This window comes from Trachinotus anak, unplaced genomic scaffold (genome assembly GCF_046630095.1).
Source record: "Trachinotus anak isolate AG129_WGS33_773 ecotype Australia unplaced genomic scaffold, CSIRO_AGI_Tana_v1 ptg000025l, whole genome shotgun sequence".
NCBI classification, from domain to species: domain Eukaryota; kingdom Metazoa; phylum Chordata; class Actinopteri; order Carangiformes; family Carangidae; genus Trachinotus; species Trachinotus anak.
The window spans coordinates 19350670-19364373 of record NW_027273876.1 but is presented as its reverse complement, the minus strand read 5'-3'; the positions used below and the strand labels follow the sequence as shown (position 1 = coordinate 19364373).

General features: G+C 39.4%; 1 protein-coding gene across 6 annotated transcripts in view; it reads left to right on the top strand.

Moving 5' to 3' along the window:
* The window catches only part of rbfox3a (RNA binding fox-1 homolog 3a), a 563670-nt gene that overhangs the window by 524968 nt on the left and 24998 nt on the right, over positions 1-13704 (top strand). For all 6 annotated transcript variants that reach the window (XM_071463611.1, XM_071463610.1, XM_071463609.1 and 3 more), the window contains 3 exons: positions 884-944; positions 2060-2113; positions 13516-13648. In XM_071463611.1, the coding sequence (XP_071319712.1) occupies positions 884-944; positions 2060-2113; positions 13516-13648 (248 nt within the window). The remainder of the gene's footprint in view (positions 1-883; positions 945-2059; positions 2114-13515; positions 13649-13704) is intronic.

The window sequence follows — 13704 nt, the reverse complement described above, 5'->3', positions numbered from 1 at the left end:
CTGTGGGGCCAGTGCAAAAATGATTTGGGGCTCTACTTTGAATTTATTAAAAATTTCCAGCAGTGTGTTCAGAGATTCAAGGAGTCATTCAGAGATTATTCTGTGAACTTCCACTCTGAATCAAGAACACAATAATTTTTTTATAACTTGAATTGAAATTGCTGAAATCTTGTGTAACTTTACACCTCAAACTGAAAAACTGCCAGAGTGCATTCATTCCAGTTTTATATTTGGTTTGAATTTTCTTGAAGAGAAAGTCCTCCCATAAGAAAATAAAAAAAAATAAAAAATAAAAAAAAAACCCATAGGTTGTTTGTGAAAGTACCTTATTATGAACTATAGTTACGTTTTGAATGAAATCAGCAAATATCCAAAAACAATATGTTCCATGTTATGATGGGAGCAAAGGCAGAAGTCAGGTGACCATGAGGAAGTCCATGTGCAGAGGTGGTCAGGGTGGATGGATGGTGAACTTCTTTTAACCATGACCACAATCATTCAACAAAAGATCTTATTTGAACCTAAACCCTGATCCTTCCCTAAACCTCAACAGCTAAATCACAGAAGAGTAAGTTATTCATTTTTCAACAGTGATTTTTTTAACAATGTATTTGTGGCTAATCCAGGAAACGCTCCAATGTTTCATACGGACATAAGTCCACTTATGACTTATGTGGTCGTTCAGGTCGGAGGACTTGATATTGAATGTGACGTTGTTGAGTGTCAGATCTGTGACTCGCTGCATGTTGCCTCAGACTCCAGCATGGCATGAACAGTGGTTATGATGCGCATCATCTACTCTATGCACAGTGTTTTCTTGTGCACGTTGTTGTGGTTGTCGTGTTATCTGCCCTCACATTAATCTCTGTCCGTCTGCTGACAGGTCAACAACGCCACAGCCAGAGTAATGACCAACAAAAAGGTGGCAAACCCTTACACAAATGGTGAGACTTCAGCTTTATTTTCATATCTTCTAACTTCCTGTAATTTCTCTCACTCTTGTGCCTTTTTTCTCCTCCTCGTTTGTTTCACATGTTGTCCCCACTCTCTAGTTTTCTTGCCCATTATTTCGTTTCACTGCCAGTACTAGAACATCAGATGGCCATATTTATGAGAAGAAGTAAATCATTAGGATCCAATTCCAGCCACTAAGCTCGCGCTGTGAATGGAAAGGAAACCAAAAGCTGCGAATGGAAGCCAGGTGGCAGATTCTGCCCTCACACAAAAATAGTTGTTCACATTTGATTAATGGAATCAATATTTGTCGAGAGGCAGTCGATTTGGTTTGAAATATCATGCAAATAGCAAAGTGAAATCTTTTCTTACCAGGGTAAAGGGAAAAGGGCAGCAGAGAAGGAGGAAGACTGGAGATGGAGGAGGGGATTTAAAGCAGGTGGGGGTGGGGTGGGGGGATTTGGTAGATGGACAAGAGAGTGAATGGGTAAATGAATAGAGCCAATAAAAAGAGCCAGGAGTCAGTGGTAAGGAGGGAGAGAGGGGCCTGTAGGGTGTGTTTCTCTCCTCCATCCCCCTCACAGTAGCTGGATGGTGATGGAGGGAGAGAGGGAGGGAGTGATGGAGGCTGTGAAAAGTAAAAGAATGGAAGAGGAGGAGGGGAGGGATGAACAAGGGAGGGAATTAAATGGCCAACACACACACACACACACACACACACACATACATAGACACACACACACAGATTCTGTTTGAGGGTGCAGAGACAGAGAATCAGCCCTGAAGTGTTTTCCATTCTTCACTGTCATCAGGCCCCAAACCTACACACACACACACACACACACACACACACACACATACACACACACCTGTGAATGAAAGAAGAAGAAGGAGGAGGAGAAGTTCCAATTTTGTGAAAGTTTCCTGATAAAACACAATATTTAAAGATTATCTATCTATCCATTAATCTGTCTATCTATCTATCCTTATTGGACAGACAAATATACTGTAGCAGTAATGGCAGGTATTCTGGTAGTTGGTATTTTAAAAGGGAAAGGTTAACAGTATAGATGTTAATGTGTGTGTGTGTGTGTGTCCCGTGCAGGCTGGAAGCTGAATCCAGTGGTTGGAGCAGTGTACGGCCCCGAATTTTATGCAGGTAAAGAATCACAGACATTTCTGAAAAGAGCATGAACTGTGCTGTAATCTCTCCACTGCTCAGTCTTTATGTCCACACTTCTTTTTTTATTTATCTTTATCTCCAACCTTTTTTAACTTCCATGTGATGTGTGGAAGACGTGCGAGCGTCCACCCAGAGCATCGGATCAACCCTGAAAAAGATTTACCTGTTTTTCATGTGTACTCTGTAAAAAAAAAGTTTTTGTAAGTTAGATGAACTCAGAGATGAGTTCAACAACCATTAAATATATTTGTATAATGTCACCTTCTAGAAGAGATTCTAACTTAAATTAAAAGTTAAGACTCTTTCCAAAAGTTTAAATTTTCATTCAGTTTCTCAGGTATGACCTTTTAAATTCAGTTTGGAAAATAATCTTTCACTGGTTTACCACACACATACAGAGGTGAACCAGGCAAATGTTTGGGGTGCCCAAGGGGAAGACGGGCCCCTGATGGAACCTCCTATTGGCACATTTTGCATTCACAACTTTAACCCAATTAACCCTCCCATAAAGATACTCTACAGTGCACTGGTGCCCGGACCCCACTGGATGAAGTGTGCTGTATGGCGACTACTGATTGTCAACATGTGTGGTATTCAGGGAACATCTGTAAATTTTAGCATCTACCGACATGTGAGGCATTTAGGGCACATCTGTAAATTGTATATTGGTCGTCTGCATGTGTGTTCACCACCGCACACATGCATTCCAACTGAAATAAAAAATAATACGCTATAACCAAAAATAAAATGATACATGTTTAAGTCATGGCCTGGGAGCTAATGAGCCAAAACATAAAAACGCACACACACTGAGTTTGTACTCACAAGCCAATGAGGCACAGGCCAGCAACAGCAGCTGGGACACCTGAGCTCCTCACAGGGTCCAGCAGAGTTACCTGGTCCCCCCTCACCGAGGTAGTTTTAGCTTGGGTCTAAGCTAACAGCACCAGACACAACTACTCTGAGAGCTCTGCTAATGTTGCTAGCATGCTAATGCGTTAATTGCAGTTAGTGCGTAGGCTTGGTTTGAAGTGCTGAGTCCTTTTGCTCATTAGTGTGAAATCTGTTCGTTCCTCAGACAGTTTTACAGCACTCCTCTAAATAACCGCCCTGACAGAGGGAGGCCATCCATCTCTTTTACTTCCTCTTCTCTGCCTCTGTCCCTCATCCCACCATCTATCCCTCCATTTAAGCAAACAGCAACTGTAGAGACCTTCCTCTAACCCCTGTATCACCACTCCCGTCTCCTGTTAATTACATTTATAGGCAACTAATTTGCACCAGTAAACAGTGAATTCAGACACTTTACTATGTGTTTATTCAAATTCAACCAACCTCTTGTTGCCTGAACCACAGACTGGACTCTGGATGTGAACCTGGTCTATGGTGATACAGAGACATGTGTTTTCAGACATTTACCGCAAACGTCTTTAAAGTTACTCACAAAGAAAAAAAACCTGCTCCATCTGTCCAACAGCACAAACACACACACACACACACACCTTCACTGTATAACACCACTGTTGCACCAGCTAGTTTAACACTAGTCTATATTTTTATTACACCCATTCTCAATCCTCCTAAACCTAAATTCAATTTACATACACAGTAAGTAGTACTTTAAAAGCAATAATCCAGCCATTTTACCTGAATAAGTGTCTCTTTGGCTCATTAACCTCCTCAACACCTCCTGACCTACACATTCAAACCCACAGAGCAGCAGCACATTTGCCAGGCATGGCCGTTCACTTGCTGTTATAGCTGGGATGTCTTCCCTCCTCTCCTCCTTCCCTCTTTCTTTACTTCATCCCTTCCTACCTGCCTTTCTGTCTTTCTTTTTTTGTTTCTTTCTTTCTCCTCACAGTCTGATCTCCAGGAAATACAGCTATTGACAATAACGATGATATTTTAAAAAATTAATATTGATGTCTTGTTAATAATACACATATGATAATATGGTGATGGCAGATAGAGGCTCTTCTGAATCTTTTGTTAATCAAGTCATCTTGTTGCCTTTTCACTGTCCGTTAGGTGTCATTATTCTTTTTGTACACTTTTGTACATAATGATTACATTATAGGCAGTATTTACCTGAACTTTGACAGAGTTTCACAGCGGAAATGAATGAGCAGTGAAAACATTTTGCACAGCAGAAAATTCAAAGAAATTGAATGATTGAATTAATATTGTCATGTTCATTTATCTTACAGATTTTTGCATGTATCCACATTTACTGTAAGTTGGCACTGACATTTTTCAGTGGTAAAACGATGGAAATTCAGTAAAGCATAACTAGTGAACAGACAGAATGGTGAAACTTTGTTTCGTAGTCTTTTATTTTCCAGACATGCACAAGACATGTCTTCAGCAGAGTCTTCAGCAGAGATTTTGCAGAACTGAATCTAGCAGTGGAGCTGGCCTGAGTTCCACTGTTTATTTTTTTGTACTATTTTTAAACCATAACCTTAACCATTATGCATAGAAGTATTAGAAAACGCAGTGATATGAAGGCACCACCTGAACTAAACCATACCCCTCCCTGTCTCTCAGGAGGGGGGAGAGATGGATGGATGGAAACCTGTGTGCTCCTTTTGTTTACACCTTCTTCTTCCTCACTATATGAATCTAGCTTGTGGCTGAGGTCTCCTGTGCAGTTTATATCCACGCCTCCACCTTTGCATTTTGCGCCTCCTGTATTCTTCCGGGTGTTCCTCCTCCTCTCACCTCCTTTCTATGAAAAATGAAAAAAAATTCCCACCTGTAAGCAAAAGTGCATGGGATTAAGATTCCTTCTGAAATAATTATGGCTGCATTTAATCTATTTTGGAGAGGGAGTATTGCAGGATATAAAGTGGGATGTAAGGGCGATTAATCACCCTTTATCAGATAGCTTTTCCCAGCACCCATCAGCTGAATCGGCCTCCATAAATCCTGGCCAGCTGACAGTGCACTCCATCTCCATTGCTGGGCTCAGCTACAAGTTTATTGTGCGCAAATCCCATTCAGAGGAGTGACGGATGACCTCACCATCCCTCATGGGTGCGTATGCATGACCTCCACATGCATACGCCACCATGCTCACACACTCATAAATGTTGCAGCCCAGTTGAAGCACAGATGTACAGTCTCTCCGCTACAGTCATGCTCTGGTGTGCACCTAAACAACCAGACACTCACAGTTACAAACGGCACAACTAAAGATACACACTTCAACACGGTTCCAAAGCTACACAACATAACCACAATGCTATGATTTCTCAAACAAAAAGCTGGAGCTCAATCATGTGTTAAAAAATACTGTAAACACACATCTTTCTTGGCCCCATGTGACCAGGTTTATAAAGGGATTTTTTACAGTACAACAGCTTGTTCATAACAAAATCTGTGACGGCAGCATGACAGGATGAAAAGAAACAGCATGACTTGTAGTGGTGCATCCATGTATTCAAACTAATGAAATCTAGCCAACTAGGATTATTATTATTCTAATAATTATTATTATCATTATTATTATTAAATTTAAATGGTTAAAAAAATAGTCTGGGTGAACTGTGATCACCTATCTGCTGCATGTAGATGCAGTGTTTTTTACAGTGCAGGTGAACACATTCTTCAGTCTCTTTATAGGCTTGTTTCTGAGGTGAAATTTCTTCTATAAATGACATTTATATGCTACAAATTGGTATATAACATTTATTAGGAAATGTAATTGCTGCCATGATCATGTTGGCAGTTTTTTTTTTGTTTGTTTATTTTTTTTAATTGAGGGAGGTACTACATTTATTCACACTAGTTAAATTTGTTGGGAGGTTGTTCAGAGAGGATTGTGAACTCTGCTGCTGCAGACCTGCATTTAAGGTTTCAGAAAAGGTTGAGGTTTTAGTTCAAGTAAAAACATTTTTTTCTCATGCTTAACGTTACCCATGTCCTTTTAAACTGAGACCACAATTATTTCTATTCCTGTTTTTTTAGTATGTTTGGTACGTAAACATAAGAATACTAAAATTGAATAATGCTGTAGCTGCTATGAGTGGAAATTGTATTTTATTGTGAATGATTTGCAGAAACCAAAAATGTAATATATGCACATATATTGGATTTATATATCTGAAATCCATTTATATATAAAATCAAAACATATATGTAGAAGTATATATGAAACCTATGAAAAAATTTAAACTATTTCATATACAACAAATTTTACAATGGGTATTTCATATATGTTATAAACTAAATATGACATATATGGAATCATCAGTCTTGATATAGGGACATATATGTCATATATTACATATACTACTGTATACATATGCTACTTTATGTATAGGTAAAGTATTAATATTTTTTAATGTCTTGCCAGTCTCGTTAAATGATCATTTTTCTTCATTGTACTGATAAAAAACATAATTTGGATCTTATGTTAGTCCTGAATGCATTTGTATTGCCAATTCATAAAACATTCCACACTGTAAATCATTTTAGGTTTGTTCAAATTCCAAACGTAAATTTGAGTTACCGTATTTTCCGCACTATAGGGCGCACTGGATTATAAGGCGCACTGTCAATGAATGGTCTATTTTCGAACTTTTTTCATATATAAAGCGCACCGGACTATAAGGCGCATTAAGCGAAACAAAACAGTCAGATAAGTCAAACTTTATTAAACGCGTTCACAATAACTCCCAACCTTGTTCAGTTGTAACACGTTAAAAAAACACAGTGTGATACCGCTAACTCAAACGTTAGTGTATTCACAATAACTCCTTATAGGTCCTTATACACACACACTGTAATATTATGGTGAAGCACAGTATGTATTACTCCGCGACGCTCCTGACTACGATAGCCGTAATGCTGCAAGCGGTGTGGCTGTGTAGTTTACCAAAGTCGTACTAGAACATTTTGACAGAGCGCCGTGAGCGCCGTGTACCACACAAAATCGCTTCGAGGTCAGTAAGCACAACCAGAATTAATCCATATATAAGGCGCTCCGGATTATAAGGCGCACTGTCGTTTTTTGAGAAAATTAAAGGCTTTTAAGTGCGCCTTATAGTCCGGAAAATACGGTAATTTAACTTTTGAATATTGAAGATATTAATTTAATTTAATTCAAATTAGCAAAACGTACATATTTACATTATGTTAAGAAAGATCAGTTGATTCTACTAAATTCCAGAATGATGTTTTATAGTGCAGAGAGAGAACATGCTTGAGTTTACAGTGCATGAATATGTTACTTTTGCAATAACGTGAATTTAAAATAGCAAACTGATCAGAAAACAAGGAGGCTTGTTATTAACATACAATACACTGAAAACATGGGAAATTAGCCTGAAAGGCCCATCTCTAATAACAGCCTTCTTCAAACAAAGGCCTGTCTTCAGGTAAATAAGTGTTCCAGCGTAACACAACCAGACATCTACGCACACACTCGTCCAAACACATAATATGATCTGCTGCAGCTCGGTGGGGTGAACTCTGATGAGTCCAGACTTCCTCTAATGTTTTTTGATCAGAGTTTGCATAATAGCCTTGGCCTACGTGGAGTGTGTGTGCATCACAGGCGAGAAAGAGGTTTGTGTGTGTGTGTGTGTGTGTGTGTGTGTGTGTGTGCGCATGTCTGCATATGTGTGTGTTTGGGTGACTGGGTAAAATAGACTGCATGGGCTTGAAGGACAATGAGGGAAATGTAATACTGATTGATTGACTGTGTCCTAGACTGGGTATATGCAAAGCAGGACAAACGTGTGTGTGTGTTTGTGTGTGTGTGTGTGTGTGTGTGCACATCTCATGGGAGCTGGTGTATGCAGAGCTTGGCAGAGCCGCTCTCCAGAACACAACAAATAGGATTAAAATGCAAAATGCAGGCAGCAAAGTAACAACGCAAGTGGCTCTGGCCTTTTTAACATATGCTGAAAAATTTGCAGTTGGAAGGACGACATCAGATCAACTCTGGCCTTTGTCATATTGGCGCCCCGTCATTGGTCCAAGGCTGGCCCGAGATCACCGTCAGCCACTGACCCCGCCTTTTCTAACTGAATCAGTCTGGGATGTTGAAAAAGCAAGCGTGATTTGTCATGAGGTTTACATACAGTAGCTTGACTTTAGCTGTGCTGCTTTCAGCCATTATTTGTACTGTGACTGTAACATAAGATAAGGCTTTATTGATTGAAACATCATGATGCATGTGTGTGTGCAGTGATACATAGTGAGATTTAACATTCTTTAAAGGCAAATGCACTTTTTCATGCATTCAAGATTCATTCTGGATAAAAAGAAAACACAATCATCTCAGTAACAATGATGAAAACGATAAAAGACTGATAGAAATATAAACGATGAGCATAGATACTTCAATGGAATCCTTCTTCCCATAGACAGTCACAATAGTATTGATCAGTTATATAATCAACTAAATACGATCAATCATATGAGATGGATCACAGTGTCACCACTGATAAGTTCAGCCCCAGTTTGAATGTGAACATAAAAACAGCAGATTGATGGTACAGACTGTGTTCCATAAAAAAAACAAGATTTGGTGAATAGATGTAATTAAAAAAATAAATAAATAAATAATAATAATAATCTTTTCAAGTGTTGATGAAATGATCTTTAAAACCATCAGAAATGTTGAAAAACTGTCATCACTGTGATAAACCAATGAATGGGACTTGTATCATTCCATCCGGACCACATCGTAGACATGTTTGCTGTCTGAGTCTGATCGAGCGCTCAAAGGTCACATCCTTGGGAAAATCTGGAGTATCAAAATAGATAGGCAGGAAGAGTTAAAAGGAAAGACTCAAGAGACAGATGCTTAATCAAGTGATCTCTAAATTATCAAACAAAAAAAAAAAAGAGCCTCCCCTTCTCACAGTTCAATCCTGAATGTTCAGTTGTTATCATTAAGAAGACATTATTTGGCCTCCGTATCGTTATGACGTCGGATGTGAGCCACCAGCATTATTCAGATTTTCAAGTGGCCATGATTATTCCATCCAGATTCATCAGGTATTGCATCGCAGTCCCTTCAACTCTGTATGACTGAGTGTGATCTTTATGCAAAACTATTCCTGTGAAGCACGTTTCTAAATTTCTCTTAGCTTTGCCTCCCTCATCTAAAGTAAGGCTTCAACTTTCTACAGTAGCTCATTCTACCGCTCCACTTGATGTCATCATTGTGAGATTGTAGTGTATCTGCTGACTGAAAATATAAGTCACTTTAATGCTTTGCAACCTCCCTGTTGTAATGTAGAATGCAGATTTTTGTGATTTGGTTAAACATGCCGTAGTAAAACCTGATACTGAGGTGTGATTCACTGAACACAGTGGGGCCTGCACACACACACACACACACACACACACACACACACACACAGCTGCAAACATAATCACATGTGAATATATAAAATACATAAAAATACAATCTTACAACTGCTCTTTTGTTCTTAATGTAAATGACTAACATCAACAGCAAGTCCCCGTGCAAAGCCTACATTACCAGATAAGGTGTGCGTTTGTGTGTGTGTGTGTGTGTATGCAGCCTTGGAGTGTGCTTCTTTTTGCATGTGTGTATCAGTGGATGTTGTTTGTTTATTTTATGGGCCTGCTGGCTGTCAGGAAGAGGCCCCCGCCATGATTCAAGGGTTATTACAGCATGGCTGTAGCGTGCACAGGCTGTAGCTCATTATCAGATTGCATTTATATACACCAACAACAACATGCACATACACATGTCCTCGTGCTCACATATATGCATGTACACACATGCAGTGCATTTCCGGGCACACACACACGCACACACACACACAAAGAGGAATGAATATATGGATGTTAAGGATACTCTGATGGTAGAAAAGAGAGGAAAGGTGGGGGAAATTGATCCTTCACTGAGAATATATCGCCAGTGGACTGTGAGTCGGCTGTGTGGCATATTAATGCTGTTGTCTGACTAGTTGGAGTAGAGGCAGAAACAGCAGAGGGTAGAGAATTTCCATCACCCCTCAGAGAGAGAGAGAGAAAGAGAGAGACAGATGGATGGAGGAGAGAGGGAAAGAGAGAGTGTGTTTCGGTCTCTGAACACTTGCAGTGGAGCAGGTTGTGCTTTTCTCTGCTGCTGCTGCAGACAGTAGGTGTAGTCATCCATGCCCGGGGCCCCTCCGAGGGCCGGAGGTGCTTGGGAGGTGATACAGTGTGTTTTGGAGTTTAACAGGGCTCCTTTTAAGGCAGTCATCTGTATCTGTTTGAGTTTACAGCCCACAGGTTTTACACTATACTCCTATGTTTCCCACGTACAAGTGTCTGGACTCTATACACAATTTATATTTTGAGACTTTCTAGGTAAAATGATTGAGCTGTGTGCCAGCAGCTAGTTAGGTATCACTCAAGTATATTGGCAGGAAACTAATGTTGGCTGATTGTAAACAGCAGGAGGAATTCCCCTCAAAAACTGAGAGTATTTCATAAATATTTATACAGTTATAGTAAAGAAGCAGAACTCTGTTACTTTATATTACGCTGACATGAAGGGATTCGAGGACATTCACATGGGTTAGACACTGCTGTTTTCACATGTTGGTGGAAATATTTACTAAGGTTATATCATGTTAAATACATCCTATATAAAAATAACTTTTCATCAGTTTTAAAGAACCAGTTTCAAGCGATTTAGTTTCAAACAGCACAGAAAACAACCATGAAGACTTTTGATTTTGTAATCCATCACAGTAATGGATCATACACCTTCACTGTGAACAGGAACAGTTACATTTTTTTTGCATAGTTTCAGCAGAATACTAATTTATTCTCCATAAGAAGACAATTAAGCTCTGGTAATTTCTACACCTCTCTCTCTAAAACTGCGTTTTTAATCAATATCAAACATTCTCTGCAGGCTATTGTAGGAAAATTAAAAACCAAACCTCCCTTTAAATGAACATGCCTGCGCAGTGTTGTTTGTACTAAATGGTAAATCAATCAAGAATGAAGGGGTGAATTCATTAAGGGTATTTTCTGAAAAAACATACTGTCTCTCCATTAATTGCTTGAATGAAATAAATGTAAAAAGTAAATTCAATTTGACCATTTTTGGGCAAATAGACCGAAAAGTCAGTATTAATCCACCAGAGCTGTTTTCCTGCAGCATGCAGAGGGAGTTAAAGCAGCGTTTAGATCTTTATGTTGTGAAAATAAAAAATTAAAAAATAATGATCCAACAGAAAAGTTTTTTTTTGCAACTCATGACCTCACTGTGATGAGATTTAAAATCATGCATGTGTGTTATTTATTTGCATGTGTTTTTTTCCAACAACTGAAATCAGAGTAAAGACATGTGAAGCCCAGAATCCAGAGAGCTCAGGTTTGGCCCTGCTCTCCTGCTGGCTGAAGGTTAAACAGAGACCTTCACCTAAATCAGTTCACATCACATCACCATGCCACCCTGCGCCTGTAAGGGTGACCCCTTTGTGTGTGTGTGTGTGTGTGTGTGTGTGTGTGTGTGTGTGTGTGTGTGTGTGTGTGTGTGTGTGTGTGTGTGTGTGTGTGTGTGTGTGTGTGTGTGTGTGGATGATGAAGGATGGCCATAGGCTCAATCTACCACTACAAACAATACAGGCCATCTGCTTTGTGTCCCTGCTGCCAAACACTGAGCCAAACTTCCTCACAGGCCTCTGCTCCTCTCTCTGCCAGCTCCGCTCTCAGTTTTATCTCAGGGACAGATACTCTATCCTTTTTTCTTTTTTTTTTACATTCAGATAAATCCTGCCAAGTTGTCAGGTTCTTTGTCAGAGGTCAACATATCAGACTTTGTTTAAGTTTCAGGTGGAATTGAGCTTTTTATTTTATTATTATTATTTTCTTTTTTTCACCCCTCAATGAATCTCTGAGAAAATTAATCAAGGTTAATGGTGATGACGGTGATGATGATGATGATGATGATGATGATGATGATGATTTTAGCTTCATCTCTTTATTTATGAAATGTTATGTAATTTAAATTTAGTACTTTTTGATAATTTTCATTGCATCAAAATAATCTTCCCTGTTCCAACTGCATTTTTTAAGCAAATATTAATCGTTCTCAATATCTCAAAACAACTCTGTCTCCTTAAAATTACATTTCTATATGCAACACCAATTACGTTTTGTATGAAACGTTACATTTTCTTTTTAACATAAGGAGGAAACCGTGTTAATAAATTCAGAAATCGCAAATATGTTAATATTGAACACATGAGTACATTTTCAAGGACAATATGTCTTTTCTTTTCTGCCGAAACATCTGGATGCGAAACCCTCTGATCTCTGATGTGACAGCATCCTATAAATCCCTATACATGTATCTGCTGTTTGCAACAGCCATACAATTACCAGGAGGAAAACAAGGCTCAAGAAGGTTTTTCAGTCCTCCAACATGTGGAAATCTGCTCCAGTCTGTTTCCTGTGAACAATCAAAACTAATGAAACAATCCGCAACAAGTCAACACTGAGAGAGTAGGTGATGTGTGCAGCAGAGATATTTGATTTTAGTTGAGCCGCACATTAAATGTCAAGGTGCACATCATGTGTATTGTGTGCAGCAGTCTCCACAAAATAAGTCTGTTTCCTGACAGAGCAATGTCTCCAATAACTGCTTTTCTTTTAGAAAACAGACACTTTTCCATTTCACCCCACTCTCAGTAAATCCTGCATTATAATGCCTAAGAGAATACTAACTGACCTAGAGCCATGGGTGAGGTGTGTTATGGCTTCAGTGCAGCATAAAACACAGACACATCGTACACACACGAGGATCAAGATGCAGCTCATGTGTGACTTCAAAGAAATAGAGTACAAAATGAAGTACAAAACATTTTGGCAACTTCACAATCAGTCTCACACCAATCTCTTATATTTTTCACTCCCATTTTTTTGATTGTTAACTAATCATTGTTGTGTTTGTGTCCAAAGCTTGCTATATCTTATTCCTCTGTTCCTCTGAGCTCCATTGTTCTCCACACTGTTGCACTGGGTGACATGTCCCAAATATGTATCAATTCGCACCTGGAAATAGTCCCCAACAAACACACTACTTCTTCCTGTTTTTGTACTATGTCTTGAAAACTAGTTTTATTAAATCACTGAGCCCTTTTTAAAGAATTAAACTATATATTTGTGAGTCATTTTTAAAGAATAGCCACACACAGGGCAGATGGAACAACACCTTGTTGGGTTTGGTCTGTTCATGGATTTTCTTGACAGTAAGAAAACTTGAGTGCAACAGCTAATGTTTGAAATGTTCACATGATTTTATGCAAAGAATAAAACAGAAACTTAGTGTTGTAACATATTGTGCTTCTTCCCTCCTCTGGGTGTGTGTGTGTGTGTGTCTCCCTCAGTGACAGGCTTTCCATACCCCAGCACAGGAGCAGCCATGGCCTACAGAGGGGCCCATTTGAGAGGGAGGGGTCGCGCCGTCTACAACACGTTTCGTGCCGCACCTCCTCCTCCACCCATCCCTGCCTACGGAGCGTGAGTGGCTGCTCGCACACACAACATGCACACACATCCAACTGACACAAACACAC